At 40.6% G+C, this 23,476-nt stretch overlaps 1 protein-coding gene across 2 annotated transcripts in view; it reads left to right on the top strand.

Moving 5' to 3' along the window:
• The window catches only part of LOC126334610 (phosphoribosyl pyrophosphate synthase-associated protein 2), an 86,011-nt gene that overhangs the window by 15,551 nt on the left and 46,984 nt on the right, over window positions 1–23,476 (top strand). For both annotated transcript variants that reach the window (XR_007564761.1, XM_049997014.1), the window contains exons 3-5: window positions 2,585–2,704; window positions 2,892–3,001; window positions 21,237–21,415. Coding sequence is in view for 1 of the 2 variants with exons in the window: in XM_049997014.1 (XP_049852971.1) it covers window positions 2,585–2,704; window positions 2,892–3,001; window positions 21,237–21,415 (409 nt within the window). In the remaining variant the exon portion in view is untranslated. The remainder of the gene's footprint in view (window positions 1–2,584; window positions 2,705–2,891; window positions 3,002–21,236; window positions 21,416–23,476) is intronic.

Below are 23,476 nucleotides of genomic sequence, written 5' to 3'. Positions count from 1 at the left end.
ACATGATAGTGTTCCAGGCCACTTTGCCATTAAATGGATGCATCTCAGTTGTGCCTTCCCTGATCAGTGGATTGGATGAGGGGGTCCAGTTGCATGGCCTGCCCATTCACTGGATCACAATCCATTAGATTTCTGGTTATGGGACCATCTCAAAAGTATAGTGTATGCAGAGCCCATTCCAGATATGGAGACACTGGAGCAGCGTATTCATGCTGCCTTTGACACTGTTTGGATGCGGCCTAGCCGATGTGAGCCTGTGAGACAGAACATGCTACGGGGCTTACACGCATGTGTTGAGGCACATGGAACCCATTTTCAGCACATACTGTAAGTGTGGCTGCGTGGTACAGCACATATTAGACCACAGTCTCTGCAACAATGTATGGTTGAATAAATGATCTCTGGCATGGAAACTGTGCATTTCCAGACATTAGTTCATTACACCTTTTTTGTTCCGTATTCCCTCATCAGTCAGCCCTTAGAGTTTGTATCCTGCATATAGGCATTACTCTCTTGCATAGCTGTTTACTTGGGAAGTAACATGATACTAAGTACTGTGATGTAGCATCTTCTAGACAGTCTGTTGAAATCATTTTCCATCTTTCTAACAATTTTTCCTGTCACGACGACTTCGTCTTTCCTTCCAAGCAGAGAAAAATACAGATAGCCAAACACCACCAAGGTGAATAGTTCACACAGAATGATATTTTTCCTAACAGAAACAATAATATTTTTTGTGTGTATGGAGAGGTACAATATTTGAGTTTCTGTACCGAGAAAAATTAAGGAGGACTGTCACAGAAGACTTGAGAAAAAGCACTCTGGTATCAATAACTTGGCTCTGGCAGTAGGAGCTGATGCTAAGCTTTTTGCCAGTGCCTAATGTATCCAGTTTTTAGACCTTGGAGCTGCCTGTAGTTGTACAAAACGGCCTTATAACCTCAAACCAGTAGGGGATGTGTAGAATGAGCAGATAACCAATGTCTTACAAACCTGTGTGTGTTGATGAAACCAATCACATCATACATTGGTCTGGTAGCTGAACAAAATCAAAAATCAGCAGATGTAAAGGTAATTTCAGAAGTACCTCAGGGAAGTGTTGTAGGAACAATATTGTTTAGAATGTATGTAAATGATCTAATAGAAACATTGGATGCTCTGTAAGACTGTTTGCAGATGATGCAGTTATCTATAACAAAGCAGCGATACAAGAAGGTGGTATCAGTTTGCTGAATAACCTGCTGAGGACTGATGAGTGGTGCCAGCTCTGGCAGTTGATTGTGAACATAAGTAAATGTAACATACTGCGCATACATAGGAAAAGAAAGCTACTATTGTACGACTACTTGATTGATGAGAACTTGCTGTAAATGGTACCTACCCTAAAGTATCTAGGAATAACTATGTAGTGTGACTGTAAGTGGAATGACCACATAAAAGAAATGGTAGGAAAGGATATTAAGAAAATGTAACTCATCCATGAAGGAACTGGCTTATGAGGCGCTTGTCCGACTGATTCTTGAGTATTTTTCATCAATCTGGGACCGTTATTAGGTAGGACTGATAGAAGAGATGGAAAAGATCCAACAAAGAGCAGCACATTTTGTCACAGTATCATTTAGTCAGTGCAAGAATAGTACTGACACATGTGCCACGGAGAGGTTACTATTGAAATTTAGAGAGAGTGCTTTCCGTGGGAGAATCAGACAACATATTATTACTTGCACCCACATACATATAGCGTAATGACCACGATGAGAAAATTTGAGAAATTAAAGAGTCAATTCATAGACTTACCAACAATCATTCTTCCCGTGCATCATTCACGAACGGGACGGGATAGGGGGTTCAGTTAATCATACCAGAAGTACCTTTTGCCAAGCACCTTAGATGGCTTTTAGAGTCTGATTTAGATGCAGAGATGTGAACAGGATGAAAGCAAGTGGACAAAGTTTCTTTGAGTCTTATAATGGTCATATAGGTACTGTTGACAGTGAAGTGTGGCCGCACAATCTTTTCACATTTATTTCTTTATTGATTTATTTATTTTATTTGCTCCACTTCCATTTTTGTCTTGTGTTCCTAACAGAGTAAGTTGTCTGGAGCATCTCCACCATCTTTCTCCTTTGTTGCAAACACATGAGAAAATGATGCTTTTCTGCTGATTGTCTTGTTGCTGTATTAGTCAATGAGGATTCTTGATGAAGTATTGTGAAATGTACAAGGACCCCTTTATCTTCGCATTAGCAAGAGGGTGTATTTAAAGGACCATAAGCTACTGCAAATGAAAGAAGCAGACTGTATGATGTAACCACCAGTGAAGTGGGTTGTTAGTTGTCCACACTGCTCATTAGGAAGATTTTCATACTGTGATGTGTAATTATTTCAGTTGCACTTACCATACACTGTAAAAGAGAAGAGTGTTGTAAATTAGTATTGTATTAGCACTAATGGCGAAGGATATTTGGAATCATAGAGCACATAACACCAAAAGTGAATAAATGTAATAAATGCTTTAACCTTATTTTTTAAATATTTTTTATGTATTCAGGAAGTACTCAATGCATAACTCCCTCCATTTCAGCCGCCTAGGGGTTAAACCTGCAGGATGTGCAGTGTACCACAAAACTAATCGAGAGACCATGGTGGAGATTGGAGACTCTGTTCGAGGCAAAGACATCTACATTCTGCAGACGGGAACCAAGTAATTATTATCTGGCTTTAAATTTTCTTTTCGATTTGTAGTGAAACTGACACTTTGTAAAAAAATATGTAATGTTGTTTTTGGTGTGTAAGCATTGCTGTAGGTGTAACACATTCTTAGCCTCTTTTGTTTCAGCATACTAAGATGTGTAGTTTTGCTTTTGTAAAATGTATCACCCTGTTTGCAGGGATGTGAACAATAACATAATGGAATTGTTGATCATGGCGTATGCCTGCAAAACATCCTCTGCAAAGAGCATTGTTGGTGTTATTCCTTACCTTCCATACAGCAAGCAGTGTAAGTAGTTTCCAGCATTTATACTTTGCTTTTACAAATTATATTAGTAAATGATGTAAAAAGTAATTCACAGTTTCAATTTATAAAACTATTTTCGTTTTCTTTATCCAGTTTTTTTAAGTTTTCTGCTGTTTGTACCTCCTTATGTTTGTACTTCCTTATATAATTTATGGGTCATAGTGGCACCATAGTGTACACTACAGTTTCACCCTCAGATTGAAATAATAACTGTGTTTGAAAAGCTCAATTGTTGAATCTTTAAGAGAAATAAAGAAATTGATACACCCAAGTATTTGTATAAATGCATACTATAAAACACACTATATGTGGACAATTGGTACAAAAGTCCATCTCTCTTTCCCTTACTTGCATGAGAGGGACAGATGCAGTAGGTAAAAGTTTGCCTGGACAGAATAGGTACACCAAAACTTGGAGCTGAACTGCAGAGAGGTGAGATGGCATTTAGGGCGACATTACGATGGCTTCAAAGTGACGTGACAAAAGAGACATATTTGTATTGATGACACACCATAGAGCTGCAGTAAAATCATATATGAAAATGGACAGCCAAACAAAATACCAAAAAAATTCAGCCAAAATTTGTATTTGATGACAATGATTTTACGGGTGCCGTGGATAAATACTACAGCACAAAAGAATGTGTATGCAAAGCACTGAAATGGTACAAAAAACACTTTTTTTCACTCCTTAGATATGTGTGTGCTAAATTCTCGCATTATTGACAAGGTTCATATTGGCAAGATGATTTCAGTCAACAAATTTCATCTCAGCCTCATTTGTCAGATTTTTGTGACACACCATTAAGAAAGGAAACCATCTGGAAGTTGACATCTTGGATATTCGGGAATCCAGCCAGCTGTTCGCGTCGTTCTCGCACGATATTTCAACAGCGTGCCTCGCTGTCTTCTTCAGGTGCTACCTGAGACTGGTCCTTGAGTCTATCGAGTCCATTATTTATGCCTGGGAGGAGCTGGGTGTTCCCTAGTCGGTCTGCGCCGAGTCGAGTGTTCCATCTGTGGTCCGCGCCCGCCAGACTCGGCTTCAACGGACCCCTCCAGTCGCGGATGTTCAGACTGCCGTCGGCGCCCATTTTGGCCGCCCTCAATGGTTGTGGTTGTCGTTTGGGGTGTGTCAGACCCGATCTGAGATGTTGGGTACTCTATCTCATGACTGTTACTACGGTTTCCACTTCTGTTGCGTGCTGGTTTCCATTGAAACTGTTTGTATCCACCTTAAACAGATGTTGTCTCACATGAGTATGAATTGGAATAGATTGCTGTTCACCCCGTAGAGAGAAAGTTGAGCAACAGACAGGCTTATTTAAAAGTATAGTCCACAGGATGGTCATGTTACTTTGGATTTGGAAATATTAGTCATATAGGGTGTCCAAATGCCCCTGCCTGTTGTTATTTTTGGCTCACTTTTACAAAAAAGAGCCTTCTTCAAACTTTTAAACCATTTTCTCCAGAAAGACCTTATTCTAACCACTAAAAAACTACATTTGGGTTTTTAATGGGAGAACAGAAGGCTCTAGAAAAGAACAAACTGGAAGTGTATTGAAAATGGGCCCATACTCTGCTGGGATGTAAATCAAATCTTACATTTTTTATGTTCTACAGTTGTTTAGTGCTCTCTGTGGAAGATAATATCAAAAGTCCTGATGAGTAGGAAATGAGCTAGAGTCAGAAAAATAGTAGGTAAGTAGTCTTCTTTGTTTTTGTAGACACCTCCAAAGCATTAAGCTCTACAAAAGTCTTATCACGTGAGGTGGCACAGTGGTTAACACACTGGATTAGCATTCAGGAGAATGATGGTTCAAACCGGTGTCTGGCCATCCCAATTAAATTTTTTGATTTCCCTAAATCACTTCATTCAAATACCGGGATGGTTCCCATGAGAGGACGGGGCCGATTTCCTACCATATCTTTCTCTCATCTGATGGGACTGATGACCTCGCAGTTTTCTTACTTCCTCCAAATCAACCAACAAAAGTATTTTTGTAAAATATGAAATGGAATAAAGAATCCAAGAAAAAGAATAGTTTTCTTTTTTGTGGCTCTAATAATGTGAGATAATGATATTTGAAAAGTATAATTTTTTGGGCTATGTCTTATCAAAAGTCTTTCCAAATAAACCCAACAATGACACTATCTGGCCGGCAGTATAGTTTTCCTCATGACATTCTACAGCAAACTAATGAAACTTCTAACTAAGAAGTTCAAGTAACTTGAAGTAAACATAATCTTAGGATCCTAAATGAGACATGTTCTAGCTTTAGTCTCTGACACTTACAGAGGATATAAGATGAACATCAACAAAAGCAAAATGGGAATAATGGAATGTAGTCGAATTAACTCAGGTGATGCTGAGGGAATTAGATTAGGAAATGAGACACTTAAAGTAGTAAAAGAGTTTTGCTATTTGGGAAGCAAAATAACTGATGATAGTCGAAGTAGACAGGATATAAAATGTAGACTGGCAATGGCAAGGAAAGCGTTTCTGAAAAAGAGAAATTTGTTAACATCAAGTATAGATTTAAGTGTCAGGAAGTAATTTCTGAAAGTATTTGTATGGAGTGTAGCCATGTATGGAAGTGAAACATGGACGATAAATAGTTTGGACAAGAAGAGAATAGAAGCTTTTGAAATGTGGTGCTACAGAAGAATGCTGAAGATTAGATGGGTAGATCACATAACTAATGAGGAAGTATTGAATAGGATTGGGAAGAAGAGAAGTTTGTGGCACAACTTGACCAGAAGAAGGGATCGGTCGGTAGGACATGTTCTGAGGCATCAAGGGAGCACCAATTTAGTATTGGAGGGCAGCGTGGAGGGTAAAAATCGTAGAGGGAGACCAAGAGATGAATACAGATTCAGAAGGATGTAGGTTGCAGTAGGTACTGGGAGATGAAGAAGCTTGCACAGGATAGAGTAGCATGGAGAGCTGCATCGAACCAGTCTCAGGACTGAAGACAACAACAACTTACAGAAATGTGTCATCAGCTTGTGATCCTGAATGATGAACCCTATCAGTTTAGAGAACCTGTGGTAAAGAAACTCATCTATTGCTGCTGTTGCATAGCTATTGAGCATGGCCCCTATGGTGATGGAGATGCTGGTTTTCTCACTTAAAAAAATTAATTAAAAAAAAGCCATCACCATGGATCATACCTACACATTTATACAAAATTTTCATGTGTACATTAATGTTCCAGATTAGCTGCAAACTATGCTAACACAAAGTATACTGGATCTTAAACTGAAATTAAACTTCCTTGTCAGTAGCATTAAACAATAAAAAGACGTACTACTAGTTCTCTATAACTTGAGTCCATTCCAAATAAAAAAACAGGAAGATCGCTGTGAACTTCATCAAAATTTACGCAGTGTGGCAGTGGTGTAAGACCTGAAAGCTGTTTATACAATGCGTGCTGCAGCTGCCATGTAGCCCATTTGATTCTGTTGTTATAGCAGGTCCCCAGTGCCACCCTCCATGAACCATGGACCTTGCTGTCAGTGGGGTGGTTGCATGTTCCAGCGATACAGATAGCCATACTGTTGGTACAACCACAATGGAGGGGTATCTGCTGAGAGACCATACAAACGTGTGGTTCCTGAAGAGGGGTAGCAGCCTTTTCAGTAGTTGCAGTGGCAACAGTCTGGATGAGTGACTGATCTGGCCTTGTAACATCAACCAAAACAGCCTTGTGCTGGTACTACAGATGGCTGATAGCAAAGGGAAACTACAATTGTTAATTTCTCCGTAGGACATGTTGCTCTACTGTGTGGTTAAATGATGGCGGCATCCTCTTGGGTAAAATATTCCAGAGGTAAAAAAGAAAAAAGAAAAAAAAAACTCATTTGAATCTTTGGGTGGGGGCTACTCAGGAGGGTGTTGTCATTAGGAGTAACAAAACTGATATTCTATGGATCAGAATACGGAATGTTAGATCCTGTAATCTGGGAGGTTGGTTAGAAAATTCAGAAAGGGAAATGGATAGATTGAAGTTAGATATAGTGGTAATTAGTGAAGTTCAGTGGCAGGAGGAACAGGACTTCTGGTCAGGTTAATACAGGGGTACAAATACAAAATCAAATGGGGTAATGCAATAGTAGGTTTAATAATGTATAAAAAAATAGGAATGCAGGTAAGCTACTATGAACACCATGGTGAACGCATTATCGTAACCAAGGTAGACACGAAGCCCACGCCGACCACGGTAGTAAAATTTTACATGCCACCTAGCTCCGCAGATGATGGGATTTAATAAATGTATGATGTGATGAAAGAAATTATTCAGATAGTTAGTGGAGATGAAAATTTAATCATTATGAGGGACTGGAATTCAATAGTAGGAAAAGGAAGACAAGGAAAAATCATAGGTGTGAATATGGACTGGGGAATGAAAGAAGAAGCTGACATGTAGAATTTTGCACAGAACGTAACTTAATCATGGCTAACACTTGGTTTAAGAATTTTGAAAGAGGGCTGTATATGTCAAAGAGACCTGGAGACATCAGAAGGTTTCAGATTGATTATATAATGATAAGACAAGAGATTTAGGACCCAGTCTTTCAATTGTAAAAGATTTCCAGGGGCAGTTGTGGACTCTGACCACAATTTATTATGAACTATAGATTAAAACTGAAGAAACTGCAAAAAGGTAGGAATTTAAGGAGATGGGACCTGGATAAACTGAGGGAAGCAGAGGTTGTAGACAGCTTCAGAAGGAGCATTAGGGAATGATTGACAAAAACAGGGAAAGGAATACATTAGTAGAAGAATGGCTAGTTCAGAGATGAAATAGTGAAGGCAACAGAGGATCTAGTAAATAAAAAGACAAGGCTTAGTAGGAATCCTTGGATAACACAAGATATATTGAATTCATTTGAAGAAAGCAGAAAATTTAAAAATGTAGCAAATGAGGCAGGCAAAAGGCAGTTGAAATGTTTAAAAAATGAGATTGACAGCAAGTGCAAAATTGCTAAGCAGGAATGGCTAGAGGACAAATGTGAGGATTTAGAAGGATATTTCACTAGGGGAAATATAGGTACCACCTACAGGAAAATTAAAGAGGCCTTTGGGGAAAAGAGAAACAGCTGTTCAAATATTAGGAGCTCAGATGATAAACCAGTCCCAAGCAAAGAAGGGAAAGTTTCAAGGAGTATTACAGGGTCTATTCAAGGTAGATGAACTTGAAAGCAATACTATAGAACGGGAGTAGAAGTAGATGCAGATGAGGTGTTAGATATGACACTGTGAGAATAATTTGACAAATCTCTGAAAGATCTAAGTCGAAACAAGAGCCTGGGAGTAGACGATATTCCGTGAGAACTCCTAATAGCCTTGGGAGAGCCAGCCATGACAAAACTCTTCCATCTGGTGCCAAGATGTAAGAGACCAGTGAAATGTCCTCAGACTTCAACAAGAATGTAATAATTTCAATTCCAAAGAAAACAGTTGCTGAAAGGTGTGGAAATTATTGAACAGTCAGTTTAATAAGTTGTGGTTGCAAAATACTAACACAAATTCTTTACAGAAGAATGGAAAAACTCATAGAAGCAGACCTCGGGGAAGATAATTTTGGATTCCAGAGAAATGTAGGAATATGCAAGGCAACACTGACCCTACGACTTATCTAAGAAGATAGGCTAATGAATGGTAAACCTACATTTGTAGCATTTGTGGACTGAGGGAAAGCTTTTGACAATATTGACTGGAATACTCTGTTTGAAGTTCTAAAGGTGGCAGAGGTAAAATACAGGGAGCGAAAGGCTATTTACAGTTTGTACAGAAACCAGATGGCAGTTATAAAGTGTCAAGGGGCAGGGAAGGAAAGCAGCTGTTGAGAAGGGAGTGAGACACGGTTGTAGCCTGTCCCCGATGTTATTCAGTATGTATATTGTGCAAGCAGTATTCAATCTGTACATTGAACAAGCAATAAAGGAAACAAAAGAAAAACATGGTGGATTAATTACAGTTCAGGGAGGAGAAATAAAAACTTTGAGGTTTCCGAATGACATTGTAATTCTGTCAGACAGCAAAGAACTTGGAAGAGCAGCTGAACAGAATAGTCAGTGTCTTGAAAGAAGTATATACGATGAACATCGACAAAAGCAAAACAAGGATAATGGGATGTAGTCAGATTAAATCAGGCAATGCTAAGGGAACCAGATGAGGTACTCTCATGTTCTTGGAGCATTTTTTAACCACTCTAACACATTTTAAGATTGATTGGGGTTTTGCATTGTCTTACAGGAGGTACAAATTGCCTATGGATGTTGTAGATAATGAAATGGATGCATGTAACCACACTATGGTTTCTCTTATAGTTTGCTAGTGGGAAGCGATCTACATCTACATATGTACTCCTCAAGCCACCGTATGGTGCATTGCAGAGGGAACCCTGTATCACTACTATTCATTTCTTTCCTGTTTTACTCGCAAATAGAGCAAAAGAAGAACTACTGTTTGTTTCCCCACCCCCCGTACGAGCTCTAATTTCTCTCATATCTTCATGGTCCATATGCAAAATGTAAGGTGGTGGGAGGAGAATCATTCTGCAGTGAGCTTCAAATGCCAGTTCCCCACCTTTTCTCATCAGTGTTTCACAAAAAGAATGCCTTCTCTTCATGTATTCCAACTGGAGTTCACGTATCATCTCCATAATTTTGCCGACCGAGCGAGGTGGCGCAGTGGTTAGACACTGGACTCGCATTCGGAAGGACGACGGTACAATCCCGCGTCCAGCCATCCTGATTTAGGTTTTCCGTGATTTCCCTAAATCTCTCCAGGCAAATGCCGGGATGGTTCCTTTCAAAGGGCACGGCCGAATTCCTTCCCTGTCCTTCCGATGACCTCGCTGTCTGGTCTCCTTCCCCAAAGCAAGCAAGCAAGCAAGCAACCAACCAACCAACCAACCATAATTTTGCATGTTAATTGAACCTACCAGTAACAAATCTAGCCAATTGTCTCTGAAATGATTTGATGTCATCCTTTAGTCCACCCTGACAGAGAGCCCAAAGACTCGAGCAGTACTCAAGATTGTGTCACTCCAATCTTCTGTACGTCGTTTCCTTTACAGGTGAACCACACTTTCCTAAAACTCTCCCAATAAACTGACATTGACCAATTGCCTTCCCAACTACCAGCCTTTTGTGCTTGTTCCATTTCATACCGGTTTGCAGTGTTTTGCCTAGATATTTAATCTACGTGGCTATGTCAGGAAGGAAACTACAAATGCTGTATCCAAATATTGTAGGTTTGTTTTTCTTACTCAATAAGTTACATATTGCTACGTTTAGAGCTAGCTGCCATTCATCACAAAAATAGAAATGTTATCTGAGTCAGCTTGTATTCTCCTAAGTCACTCAATTTCAACACTTTTCTGTATATCACAGCATCATCAGCAAACAACTGCAGATTGCTGCCAAATCATTGATGTATGTAAAGAATAACAGCAGTTCTATCACACTCCCATGGGGCACTGCTGATGATACCCTTGTCTCTGATGAACATTCATTGTTGATGACAACGTACTAGTCTATTACTTAAGAAGTATGTGAGGCACTCACATTCCTGGGAATCTGTCAAATGCTTTCCAGAAATCTAGGAATATACAAGGGTTTCCCAAAAAGTAATGCACCACATTTTTTCCCTTCAACAGTTCTTTGTTGAACATAATGAGAATTACACACACAAAAGAATGGTGCTTTATCTACACATCCTATTTTTCCACATAATCTCCATCCCATTCTGTTGCCTTCCTTCAGCACAAAACAGGGGTGTGTATGGCCTGTCAGTACCAATCCCTGTCATGATGATGGAGCCAGTGCTACACTGTGTGGGTCATATCCTCACCATCATCAAAATTTCGTCCACCAATGGCATCCTTTAATTTGCCAAACAAGTGGAAGTCAAAGGGGGTTGGGTCAGGGCTGTCAGGTGTGACAGCTATGGAGGGTCTCCCCAAATGCTGCAAATTGTGGAGCTCCATCAAACTGCCTTCAGATGACCTTACCCTCCGTGCCCAGCAACTAACTGTACTTCTGTTGACAGCAGCTGCTCCATAGACTTTGCACAAGTGTTTGTGAATATTCACCACAGTTCCGTTCTCTGAAGCAAGAAATTCAATGATGGTACATTGCTTGTAATATACATCAGCTACAGTCGCCTTTTCGAAAATTTTAAGGAGCTACACTATCTGTCGAAAGTGGTGGAAACTTGGCACACACACTCAGAATACTTCAAATAATACATATGTAACATTTCATATTCATAGCATTGTTTTCGGCTTAAAAAAAAAAGTGTTTCATTACTTTCTGGGCAACCCTTGTAGAATCTGCCTGTTGTCCTTCATCCATAGTTTACAGGATACCATATGAGAAAAGGGGCAAGCTGAATTTCACACTGGTGATCCTTTCTAAAACCATCCACCATCCTGATTCATAGGCATAAGCTTTTCAGTCTCAAGGAAACCTGTTATATTCATACTGCAAATATGTTCAAGAGTTCTACAGCAAACAAGTGTTAAGGTTATGGGTCAGTGATTTTTGCAGTTGCGTTCTTCTATGCTACTTGTATACAGGGGATAGCTGTGCTTTTTTCCAGTCACTTGGGGCATTGCACTGAGTTAGAAATTTGCGATTAATGTAACCTGAGTAAGGAGCCAGTGCAGTAAAGTACTGTTTGTAAAAAAGATTGGGATTCCATCAGGACCCTGCAACTTATTTTCTTTCAACTCTTTCAGTTTGTCTCTGTACTGAGGATGCTATTACTATGTCATCCATACAGGAGTCTGTACAGAGGTCAATTGACGATATGTTTGCAATAGTTCTCTTGTGTGAATGATTACTTAAATGCAAAATTTAAAACTTCGTTTTACTTTTGCTGTCTTATATTGCCACTTCAGACTGGTCAATGAGTGACTGGATAGAAACCCTAGACCCACTTGGTGATTTCACGTGGGACCAGAATTTTCTTGGGTCCTTGGCAAGATATTTTGCTGAGCTATGATGGTGCTAGTTGTTGTATGCTTCGCATATTGATCGTTTTACAGAGGCATGGATTTATATTAACTTTCTCCTGTCGTCTTTCGTGCATTCTCTTCTCATCCAAGAGTGTAACAGCCTTTACTTCCTCACCATTTCCCAAATTTCATTGTTAAACTCTGTTGGGTCTTTTCTGTCCTTCCCTTACTTACTTGGCACATACCTCTTCATAGCACAATGCACAATCCACTTAAACTTCGCCCATAATTCCTCTGCATATTTCTTATTAGAATGCAATGATGTCAGTTCATTATCTAATCAAGATGCTAACAACTGCTTATCTGCTCTTTCTAGCAGAAACACACTCCTAGCCTTATTGATTAATTTACTAACTGTGGTAACCACAGTCAATATGATGAAATCATGGTCGCTATAACCTTAGTTGCTACGATGACATCATGGGTACTAATCCCTGTCCCTATCCTGAAGCAAATGCTAAGGTCAGGCCTGTTTGTAGCTACAAGGTGTAAAATAATCCTAGATTTCTGACAAGCATTTAACATGGTGCTCCACTGCAGACTGTTAACAAAAGTAGGAGCATACGAAATAATTCCCAGACATGTGAGTTGCTCAAATGCTTCTTAAGTAATAGAACCTAGTATATTGTCCTTGACAATGAGTGTTCATCAGAGACTAGGGGACCATAAGGAGTGGCCCAGGGAAGTGCAACATGACCGTTCTTGTCCTTTCTGTACATAAATGATCTGACAGACTGGGTGAGCACAAATATGCAACTGTTTGCTCATGATGCTACATTGTAAGGGAACATGAAGGAGAACATGAGATCACTTAATCAAAGTTTATAGTTGGTGTGATGAATTGTAGCTTGCTCTCAATGTAGAAAAATGTAAGTTAATACAGTTGAGTACGAAAAACAATACCATACTGTTCAAAAACAGCATTAGTAGTGACACAGTCACATCAATTAAATATGTAGATGAAACACTGCAAAGAGATATGCAATGGAACGAGCACAAAGGGACAATAGTAGGTGTGAGCTGTTGAACTAGCTCCCCAAAACAGTTTCCAGAAAATGTGTTCAGTAGTATTTGCAAGACTGTCTGTCTGTCTGTACCCTTTCAGTGAATCAATAGACTACCTGGTCTATACTCGATAGGTTAAAGTCCTCCCTAACTGATATTGCATGATCTGGGTATTTCCAATGTACTTGCCATAGATTTTCTTTGAATGCCTCTAAAACTGTCACCATAGATTGGGCGACTGGTAAAATAATCCAACAATCAACTTGATTTCAGCTAGACTTGTTATATGCGACGAGATAACTTCAGTGTCGCTCAAAATTGACCTCAACAAAGACCAAAATTTTTGTCAGCTGCACTGAACACTCCCCCTCCAATGGCGTGTAATCTTTATTTTCGATCCATGTTCTATGAAATGCTAAAGATCACAGAGCTTTGTACTTAAGGTTTCGGCAAGCCCTTGGTCCCAAGAATAATTTGAATGTGAAAAATTTCATGGAGGGCTGTAAATTTGGGAACTTTGTTACAAATACTTTGACAAATTAATGATAAAATTTTTACAGTGAAAGTGTCATTCTCTGAACGTGGTCAGAATCTGTGTGTTGACTGCTGAATTGCTACACATACAACGGCTTCCTTTGTGTAGTGCACTGCTTACTTGTCATGGGTAGCCTTCCAATTCCCCACTCGATAACATAGATCCAGAAATGTGCAGCAAGACTGTCTTAGTCAACTAAGTCTTTGGTTGAGCTCCTTCACACCAACTCTGGAAACAGTGCTGCAAATTGCGAACTCTGTTTGTGCCTCACAGGTGAGTCCAGCAGCCTTTACCATCTCCTCCAGTTGCCTGTATGAGCTAAGAAGGGCCTCAGAACCCAAGTGATAGGCATTGATGATGGCGGTGTGAGCCACAACTTGCAGTTGACTGCATCTTGTGCACTCAACAGCCACAGGCAAGATCTCCCCCACATGTCAGATGAGGCTCCCCAACAGATATAACGAGTGCATATTGGCTTTCTTTCCAGCTTTGAATGCTATTTGCTTAAGGGGTTGCATAACATGCCTAATGTTGAAGCTCCCAATAACTAGCAAACCCCTGTCCCCTTGTGCTTGCCCATACCCTGTTGAAGGATTGGCCACGTGTTCACTCTTCACTTGTAGGATGAATAGACAAGACCAGATAGCCAGTCTCCACCTTGAGTGACACGAAAGTGTTTCCACCCACCACTCACCCTGCCGCGAGTGAAACAAATGACACCTGAGTTGTCACATGGGACATGCCAGATTCTCCGCCACTGCTACACCCCTAAGCAGCAGCCTGAAGACTGGCTGTTGCCAAAAGCACATTCAGCTGTTCATGGACTGAGGCCATGAATCTGGAGTCTCATTCCATTTTAGGTAAACATCTCTGCATCTCATCTCCACCACTTGCTGAAACAGTGATCTGTTGGCGAGCAGACTACATTGCCTCGTGGTTTTTGACCTACTGAGACCCCTTGCTTATGCCTATGAGTATTATGAAACATCAAAGTGACCTTTTGCCTGCTGTAAGTGGGCAGAGGTATATTCTTGCATCCATGCCAGTGTGTTCTCCTGATGAGTTGCAGTGAGTCCCATGTGTGGGCCACTGGCTAATGTATCGGACAGTGAAGTGGTGGTTCTGGGTGAACGGCAGTTCCCTAACTGTTGTTTCCAGCACTGAATTTGGGAGGAGTTTACAGCACTGTTACCCATATATCTGCTGTAGCTGAGATCGACTTTTGCTATCAGTACATCGACAATAGAAATTGCAGGGTTGGTATATTTGTGATGCACCTTTGACATGATAGCACATGAAACATAGGTTTCAGAGAGATCTGATTTTTTTTCCAATTTGATAGTAGGAAAAGGAAGAGAAGGAAATGTATTAGGTGAATATGGAATGGGGGTAAGAAATGAAAGAGGAAGCCACCTGGTAGAATTTTGCACAGAGCATAACTTCATCATAGCTAACAATTGGTTCAAGAATCATGAAAGACGGTTGTATATGTTGAAGAGGCCTGGAGATACTGCAAGGTTTCAGATAAATGATATAGTGGTAAGACAGATTTAGGAACCAGGTTTTAAATTGTAATACATTTTCAGGGGCAGATGTGGACTTTGACCACAATCTATTGGTTATGAACTGTAGATTAAAACTGAAGAAATGGCAAAAAGGTGGGAATTTAAGATGGGACATAGATAAACTGACAGAATCAGAGGTTCCAGAGAGTTTCAGGGAGAGCATTAGGGAATGATTGACAAGAATGGGGGAAAGAAATAGAGTAGATGAAGAATGGGTACCTTTGAGAGATGAGATAGTGAAGGCAGCAGAGGATCAAGTAAGTAAAAAGATGAGGGCTAGTACACTACTGGCCATTAAAATTGCTACACCAAGAAGAAATGCAGATGATAAACGGGTATTCATGGGACAAATATATTATACTAGAACTGACATGTGATTACATTTTCACGCAATTTGGATACATAGATCCTGAGAAATCAGTACCCAGAACAACAACCTGTGGCCGTAATAACGGCCTTGATACGCCTGGGAATTGAGTCAAACAGAGCTTGGATGATGTGTACAGGTACAGCTGCCCATGCAGCTTCAACACGATACCACAGTTCATCAAGAGTAATGACTAGCGTATTGTGACCAGCCCGTTGCTCAGCCACCATTGACCAGATGTTTTCAATTGGTGAGAGATCTGGAAAATGTGCTGTTCAGGGCAGGAATCGAACAATTTCTGTATCCAGAAAGGCTCGAACAGGACCTGCAACATGCGCTCGTGTATTATCCTGCTGAAATTTTGGGTTTCAGGGGGACAGAATGGAGGGTAGAGCCATGGGTCGTAACACATCTGAAATGTAACGTCCACTGTTCAAAGTGCCGTCAATGCAAACAAGAGGTGATGGAGACGTGTAACCAATGGCACCCCATACCATCACGGCGAGTGATACTCCAGTATGGCGATGACGAATACACGCTTCCAATGTGCGTTCACCACGATGTCGCCAAAAACGGATGCATCCATCATGATGCTGTAAACAGAACCTGGATTCATCCGAAAAGATGATGTTTTGCCATTCGTGCACCCAGGTTCGTCGTTGAGTACACTATCACATGCCCTCCTGTCTGTGATGCAGCTTCAAGGGTAACTGCAGCCATGGTCTCCCAGCTGGTAGTCCATGCTGCTGCAAATGTCGTCGAACTCTTCGTGCAGATGGTTGTTGTCTTGCAAACATCCCCACCTGTTGACTCAGGGATCGAGGCATGGGTGCATGATCCATTACAGCCATGTGGATAAGATGCCTGTCATCTCGACTGCTCGTGATATGAGGCCATTGGGATCCAGTACGGCGTTCCGTATTACCCTCCTGACCCCACCGATTCCATATTCTGCTAACAGTCATTGGATCTCAACCAACGCGAGCAACAATGTCGCGATACGGTAAACCGCAGTCGCGATAGGTTACAATCCGACCTTTGTCAAAGTCGGAAACGTAATAGTATGCATTTCTCCTCCTTACATGAGGCATCACAACAACGTTTCACCAGGCAATGCCGGTCAGCTGCTATTTGTGCATGAGAAATCGGTTGGAAACTTTCCTCATGTCAGCAAATTGTAGGTGATGCCAGCGGCGCTAACCTTGTGTGAATGCTCTAAAAAGCTAATCGTATGCATATCACAGCATCTTCTTCCTGTTGGTTAAATTTCACGTCTGTAGCACGTCATCTTCGTGGTGTAGCAATTTTAATGGCCAGTAGTGTAGAAATCCTTGGGTAACAGAGGAAATATTGAATTTAATTGATGAAAGGAGAAAATATAAAAATGCAGTAAATGAAGCAGGCAGAAAGGAATACAAACGTCTCAAAAATGAGATCGACAGGAAGTGCAAAATGGCTAAGCAGTGATGGCTAGAGGACAAATGTAAGGATGTAGAGGCGTATCTCACTAGGGGTAAGATAGATACTGCCTACAGGATAAAAGAGAACCACTTATATGAATATCAAGAGCTCAGGTGGAAACCCAATAATAAGCAGAGAAGGGAAAGCAGAAAGGTGGAAGCAGTATATAGAGGGTCTATACAAGGGCGATGTACATAAGGACAATAGTATGGAAATGGAAGAGGATGTAGATGAAGATGAAATGGGAGATATGATACTGTGTAAAGAGTTTGACAGAGCACTGAAAGACCTGAGTCAAAACAAGGACCCAGAGGAGACAACATTTCATTAGAAATACTGACAGTCTTGGGAGAGTCAGTCCTGACAAAACTCTACCATCTGGCGAGCTAGACATATGAGACAGCAAAATTCCCTCAGACTTCAAGAAGAATATAATAATTCCATTCTCAAAAAAAGCAGGTGTTGACAGATGCGAAAATTTAATAAGTCACAGCTGCAAAATACTAACGCAAATTCTTTACATATGAATGAAAAAAGTGGTAGAAGCCGACCTCGTGGAAGATCAGTTTGGATTCCGCTGCATTTCTAGCGTTTGTTGACATAGAGAAAGCTTTTGACAATGTTGACTGGAATACTTTCATTCAAATTCTGAAGGTGGCAGGGGTAAAATACAGGAAGTGAAAAGCTATTTACAACTTGTACAGAAACCAGATGGCAGTTATAAGAGTCAAGGGGCATAAGAGGGAAGCAGTGGTTGGGAAGGGAGTGAGCCAGGGTTGTAGTCTACCCCCAATGTTATTCAATCTGTATATTAAGCAAGCAGTAAAGAAAAGAAAAGAAAAATTCAGAGTAGGTATTAAAATTCACAGAGAAGAAATAAAAACTTTGAGGTTTGCCGATGACATTGTAATTCTGTCAGAGACAACAAAGGACTTGAAAGAGCAGTTGAATGGAATGGACAGTGTCTTGAAAGGAGGATATAAGATGAACATCAACAAAAGCAAAATGAAGATAATGGAGTGTTGTCGGATTAAGTTGGGTGATGCTGAGCGAATTAGATTAGGAAATGAAACACTTAAAGTAGTGAATGAGTTTTGCTATTTGGTTAGCAAAATAACTGATGATGGTCGAAGTAGACAGGATATAAAATGTAGACTGGCAATGGCAAGGAAAGCGTTTCTGAAGAAGAGAAATTTGTTAACATCGAGTATAGATTTAAGTGTCAGGAAGTCGTATCTGAAAGTATTTGTGTGGAGTGTAGCCATGCATGGAAGTGAAACATGGATGATAAATAGTTTGAACAAGAAGAGAATAGAAGTTTTTGAAATGTGGTGCTACAGAAGAATGCTGAAGATTAGATGGGTAGATCACATAACAAATGAGGAGGTATTGAATTGAATAGAATTGGGGAGAAGAGGGGTTTGTGGCATAACTTGACTAGAAGAAGGGATCAGTTGGTAGGACATGTTCTGAGGCATCAAGGGATCACCAACTTAGCATTGGAGGGCAGCGTGGAGGATAAAAATTGTAAAGGGAGACCAAGAGATGAATACACTAAGCAGATTCAGAAGGATGTAGGTTTCAGTACGTACTGGGAGATGAAGCAGCTTGCGGCTGGTCGGTGTGGCCGTGCATTTCTAGGCGCTTCAGTCTGGAACCGCATGACCGTTACGGCCGCAGGTTCGAATCCTGCCTTGGGCATGGATGTGTGTGATGTCCTTAGGTTAGTCAGGTTGAAGTAGTTCTAAGTTCTAGGGGACCGATGACCACAGATGTTAAGTCCCATAGTACTCGGAGCCATTGGAACCATTTTTTGAAGCAGCTTGCACAGGATAGAGTAGCATGGAGAGCTGCATCAAACCAGTTGCAGGACTGAAGACCACAACAACACCATGTCAGCAAGCTCTCGATTCAAATATGGAACCACTGTGTACAATGCTGTATCACGTTCACTTCAAGGTGAGTCAGTAAGAGAAGTGGACTGGACACAGAGTTCCAATGGAAGGGGATAAATTTGAAGCTGATGGTACTATTCAGGATATGCATAAGGAAAGGTCTGGCAGACCAAAAACATCAAGTAGTCCAGGTCACCTCAAAAATCTGTGAAGCAGAGTGCACTTGAAACCGGGGTAAACCAATCAAGCTTGCGATGAAATCTGAAGGCTGCAAAGCGGAAAGTGTAGATTCCAAGATCGCTGCATGTTATGAATGATGACTATCTGTATCGTAGAATGGAGTACTGCAAATGGTTTGAAGGCATGTTTCGCAAGAATGAACAGTGTACAGGGATAGTTATCTGGTCTGATACATTTCTGAGTCCATATGTATTTTAGCAGTCAATATAACCATTGCAGCCTAGCACATCCAGCTGCCTTCATCGTCTCCACTGTTATTTCATCTATGACAACTTTGTTTCCAGTTTCCATTCCTGTAACTGCTAGTTCCACTTCAAATATTGTAATATTTTTCTCTTCTTCCAGGTGCAGGTTCCTCCAGCACTATTGTTTTTCTAATCCCTTTTCATTGCTATTTTTCACATTTACCTGTTTGTCAAAATACTCCTTCCATCTTTTCCGTATCTACTGTGTCCTCAGCTCTCTGCTTTTCCCTTTCACCAGCTGTGTTATTGCTTTCTTTCCTCGTACATCTTGTAATTCCATACTACATCCTTTTACCCCTATAACATCCTTTTTTAACTCTTGTGTGAACTCCTCCCAACTTTTCCTCTTTTCTTCTGCTACCACTTTCTCACATTTCCTTTTGATTTCTTGGTATTTCTTTTTACTTTCTTCCATTTTGTATCTCTTCCTTTCGTGCCATGCTTCTTTCTTTTCTTTTACTGCTTCCTTCACCTTCTCATTCCACCATGGTCTCTCTGTATCCTTCAATCTTCCAGATATTCTGCCACAAGTGTTCTCTGCAGAACTTAGATGCCTCTTTGAACTTACCACATTCCTTTTCCATACTTCCACAGACAGTGATTGGGATTTTAATCGTAAGTAACTCCCTAAACTTTTGTTGTCTGTGCCAACATATTAGTTATCATTTGATCTGAGAATGTTGGTGCCGCAATTCATGAGCTATCGACCAGTGTTTCCCTCACTCTCGTCTGATGCTAGCTGTCCAGGAGTCCCTCCATACTCTTGCCCGTTGCGGCCGCTCTTTTGTCTTTGTGTGGACCCCAGGCCACGTTGGGATACCTGGCAATGTACATGTTGACCGCCTGGCCAAACAGGCCACCAGTAAACCATCTCTGGACATTGGCCTCCCGGAGACTGATTTTCGAGCTATCTTACGCTGCAAAGTTTTCAAACTATGGGACACTGAATGTCACAACCTGACCACACCAAGCAAACTCCATCCTATCCAGGAGACTACTGATGTGTGGCAGTCCTCCATGCGAGCCACTCACCGGGACTCCGTTGTCCTTTGTCGGCTCCGCAGTGGCCACACCCGGCGGACGCACCGATATTTACTGCGCAGTGAGGACCCTCCACTATGTTGCTGCGGGGCGGCTTTGACGGTGGTCCATATTTTGTTGGCCTGTCCCCTTTTAACTGCGCTCAGGCAGACATTTGTGCTGCCTGATATGCTCCCTGCCCTTTTAACTAATGACACTGCCATGGCAGGCTTAGTTTTGCGTTTTATTCCGGCAGTGGGCTTTTATCAATTACTCTAAGTGTTTGTCCTTTTGTGTAGAGTCTGGCCTTTGGCCTACGATTTTAGTCTGAGTTTTTAGTGTGTTTCTTGGTGGTTGGTTTTTCCTTTTTTTGTCTCTATGGTTGGCCAACCACTGTCACACTCTGTGTGATTTTATTTCCTTTTGTCTGGCCTCTAAGTCTTTCTTGTCTGTGTAGTCTGCCATCTTTTCCATTGTTTGTTTTTATTGTGTGTGGGTGTTTGAAAATTTGGAAAAAGGGACCGATGAACGTCGCAGTCTGGTCCCTTTAATCCCCCAAACCAATGTCGGTGCCTATTTTTAGCTCTTCACATAATGAGTGACTTTTTGTTATGTCACATAGTTGTAGCGATGCCCACATATGTTTTCCTTATTGCTCTGTCAGTTTGACCGCCATTGTCAGCTGCAAAATTTTACTGTATTCTGATTGGATTTATTATGTGTGTGTGTGTGTGTGTGTGTGTGAGAGAGAGAGAGAGAGAGAGAGAGAGAGCTAGCTCTATATGACTTTAATAGATTTAGGTATACCATTTGTTGAATTATTTCACACAGAATTTTTGTTTGTCATTTGCAGGCAAGATGAGAAAGAGAGGATGTATTGTAAGCAAATTGTTGGCTAAGATGATGTGCAAGTCAGGTCTCTCACATGTCATCACAATGGATTTACATCAGAAAGAAATTCAAGGATTCTTTGACTGCCCTGTTGATAACTTGCGTGCCTCGCCCTTTCTTCTTCAGTATATACAGGAATGTGTAAGTATCAAAATAGTGTGTATGGAAATATTGGTGCGACTGAAGTTTAGAAATAGAGAGCTGTTGTGTGAGGGTCCAGTTTGTTGTGTAATACAATTGAGACAATCTACCATTTTAAGATCATGCAACTCCTTCTCTTTATTGTCCCCTGAAAACTTCCAGTATTCCACAACGTTATTAACATGGTAATAGCTATTAACACCACAATTAACAGGAATTTAATTATTAGGTATAACAGGATTTACAAGTAATATACAAATGGAGCTCTTTTCGAGCTTGACTGGCTCAAAAAATTATCACAGAGATAAATGATTATCGCTTCTCCAGTAGGTTCATTATGCCAGTTATATTGTCTTTACACATGATTGCACACAGCCCACATTTCCTCTTGGTGAATTGTCGAGACTTCTATCAGTAGGCTGGCACAAGCTGATAACGATGACTTGGCACATTACTGCACCTTATCTCAGAGGAGACCCTGGATCTCATAGATCGACGTGCATCACCAACAATAGTCAAATGTTTTGTTCAGGAAACTGAACATGTGCTTACTTATTTGTGCAGGAAAATGATGCTAAGGATTTGCACCCTTTGTGTATCTTCGTTACCTTACAGTGCCTCAGCCACCACAAATCACATTACAGTAAGACATTTTTAAATAATTAAAAATGTTGACTACAAGTCATCACGGTCTCCAGTATTCTGAAGGCAGAGTTCGTAAACTGTAAGTTTTAGTTTAGTTTTTAGGTAAACTCCAGATTCATTTAAAATTATAATGTGATCAATGTAAGCATTTACTATCAAATATTATTATTTTCTGGAACTAAAGGAGAAGAGATACTGTGAAGATGAAAAAAGGAAGTGGGCAGGAGATTTTACTTAAGTCTCCATGGAGACCCATCAACTGTTGGAATGTAAGAAAGGGAGAAAGCAGTATGAGAGCTTGAAATATGAGAATCTAATTGTCTTGGCAAATATACAGAAAATGAACGCAATGGCAAAGGTTATTCGATATCTTTCAAAGGAAGAAACACATCTAAATAATGGAAACGAGCAAGGACAATTTTGTATTGTGTAATATAATATTTAATCTATATCTGTACTTCTATAAAAAGAAAAGTTTTGTTTAACGTTGTTACCAAAAATCATAAAGTTATTGACCAGTTTATTTCCAATTTTTACTTGCTATGTAATGAACATTCAGACGGACATACCTCATATATTTTTTAGTGTATGTACTCTACATGGTGTTACAAAAAGGTACGGCCAAACTTTCAGGAAACATTCCTCACACACAAATAAAGAAAAGATGTTACGTGGACATGTGTCCGGAAATGCTTAATTTCCATGTTAGAGCTCATTTTAGTTTCGTCCTCCTACGCTCAATGGAGCACGTTATCATGATTTCATACGGGATATTCTACCTGTGCTGCTAGAACATGTGCCTTTACAAGTACGACACAACATGTGGTTCATGCACGATGGAACTCCTGCACATTTCAGTGGAAGTGTTTGTATGCTTCTCAACAACAGATTCGGTGACCGATGGAATGGTAAAGGTGGACCAGTTCCATGGCCTCCACGCTCTCCTGACTCAACCCTCTTGACTTTCATTTATCGGGCATTTGAAAGCTCTTGTCTACACAACCCCAGTACCAAATGTAGAGACTCTTCGTGCTCGTATTGTGGACGGCTGTGATACAATACGCCATTCTCCAGGGCTGCATCAGCGCATCAGGGATTCCATGCGACGGAGGGTGGATGCATGTATCCTCACTAACGGAGGACGTTTTGAACATTTCCTGTAACAAAGTGTTTGAAGTCACGCTGGTACATTCTGTTGCTGTGTGTTTCCATTCCATGATTAATGTGATTTGAAGAGAAGTAATAAAATGAGCTCTAACATGGAAAGTAAGCGTTTATGGGCACATGTCCACGTGACGTATTTTCTTTCTTTGTGTGTGAGGAATGTTTCCTGAAAGTTTGGCCTTACCTTTTTGTAACACCCTGTATAAATATGTATGTAATATACACAGTCCAGGCACATTAATGTGACCACCG

This window comes from Schistocerca gregaria, chromosome 2, assembly GCF_023897955.1.
Source record: "Schistocerca gregaria isolate iqSchGreg1 chromosome 2, iqSchGreg1.2, whole genome shotgun sequence".
In the NCBI taxonomy this organism is placed as follows: Eukaryota; Metazoa; Arthropoda; class Insecta; order Orthoptera; family Acrididae; genus Schistocerca; species Schistocerca gregaria.
Note: the sequence above shows the minus strand (reverse complement) of the source record. Positions and strands in the feature narration are given on the sequence as shown.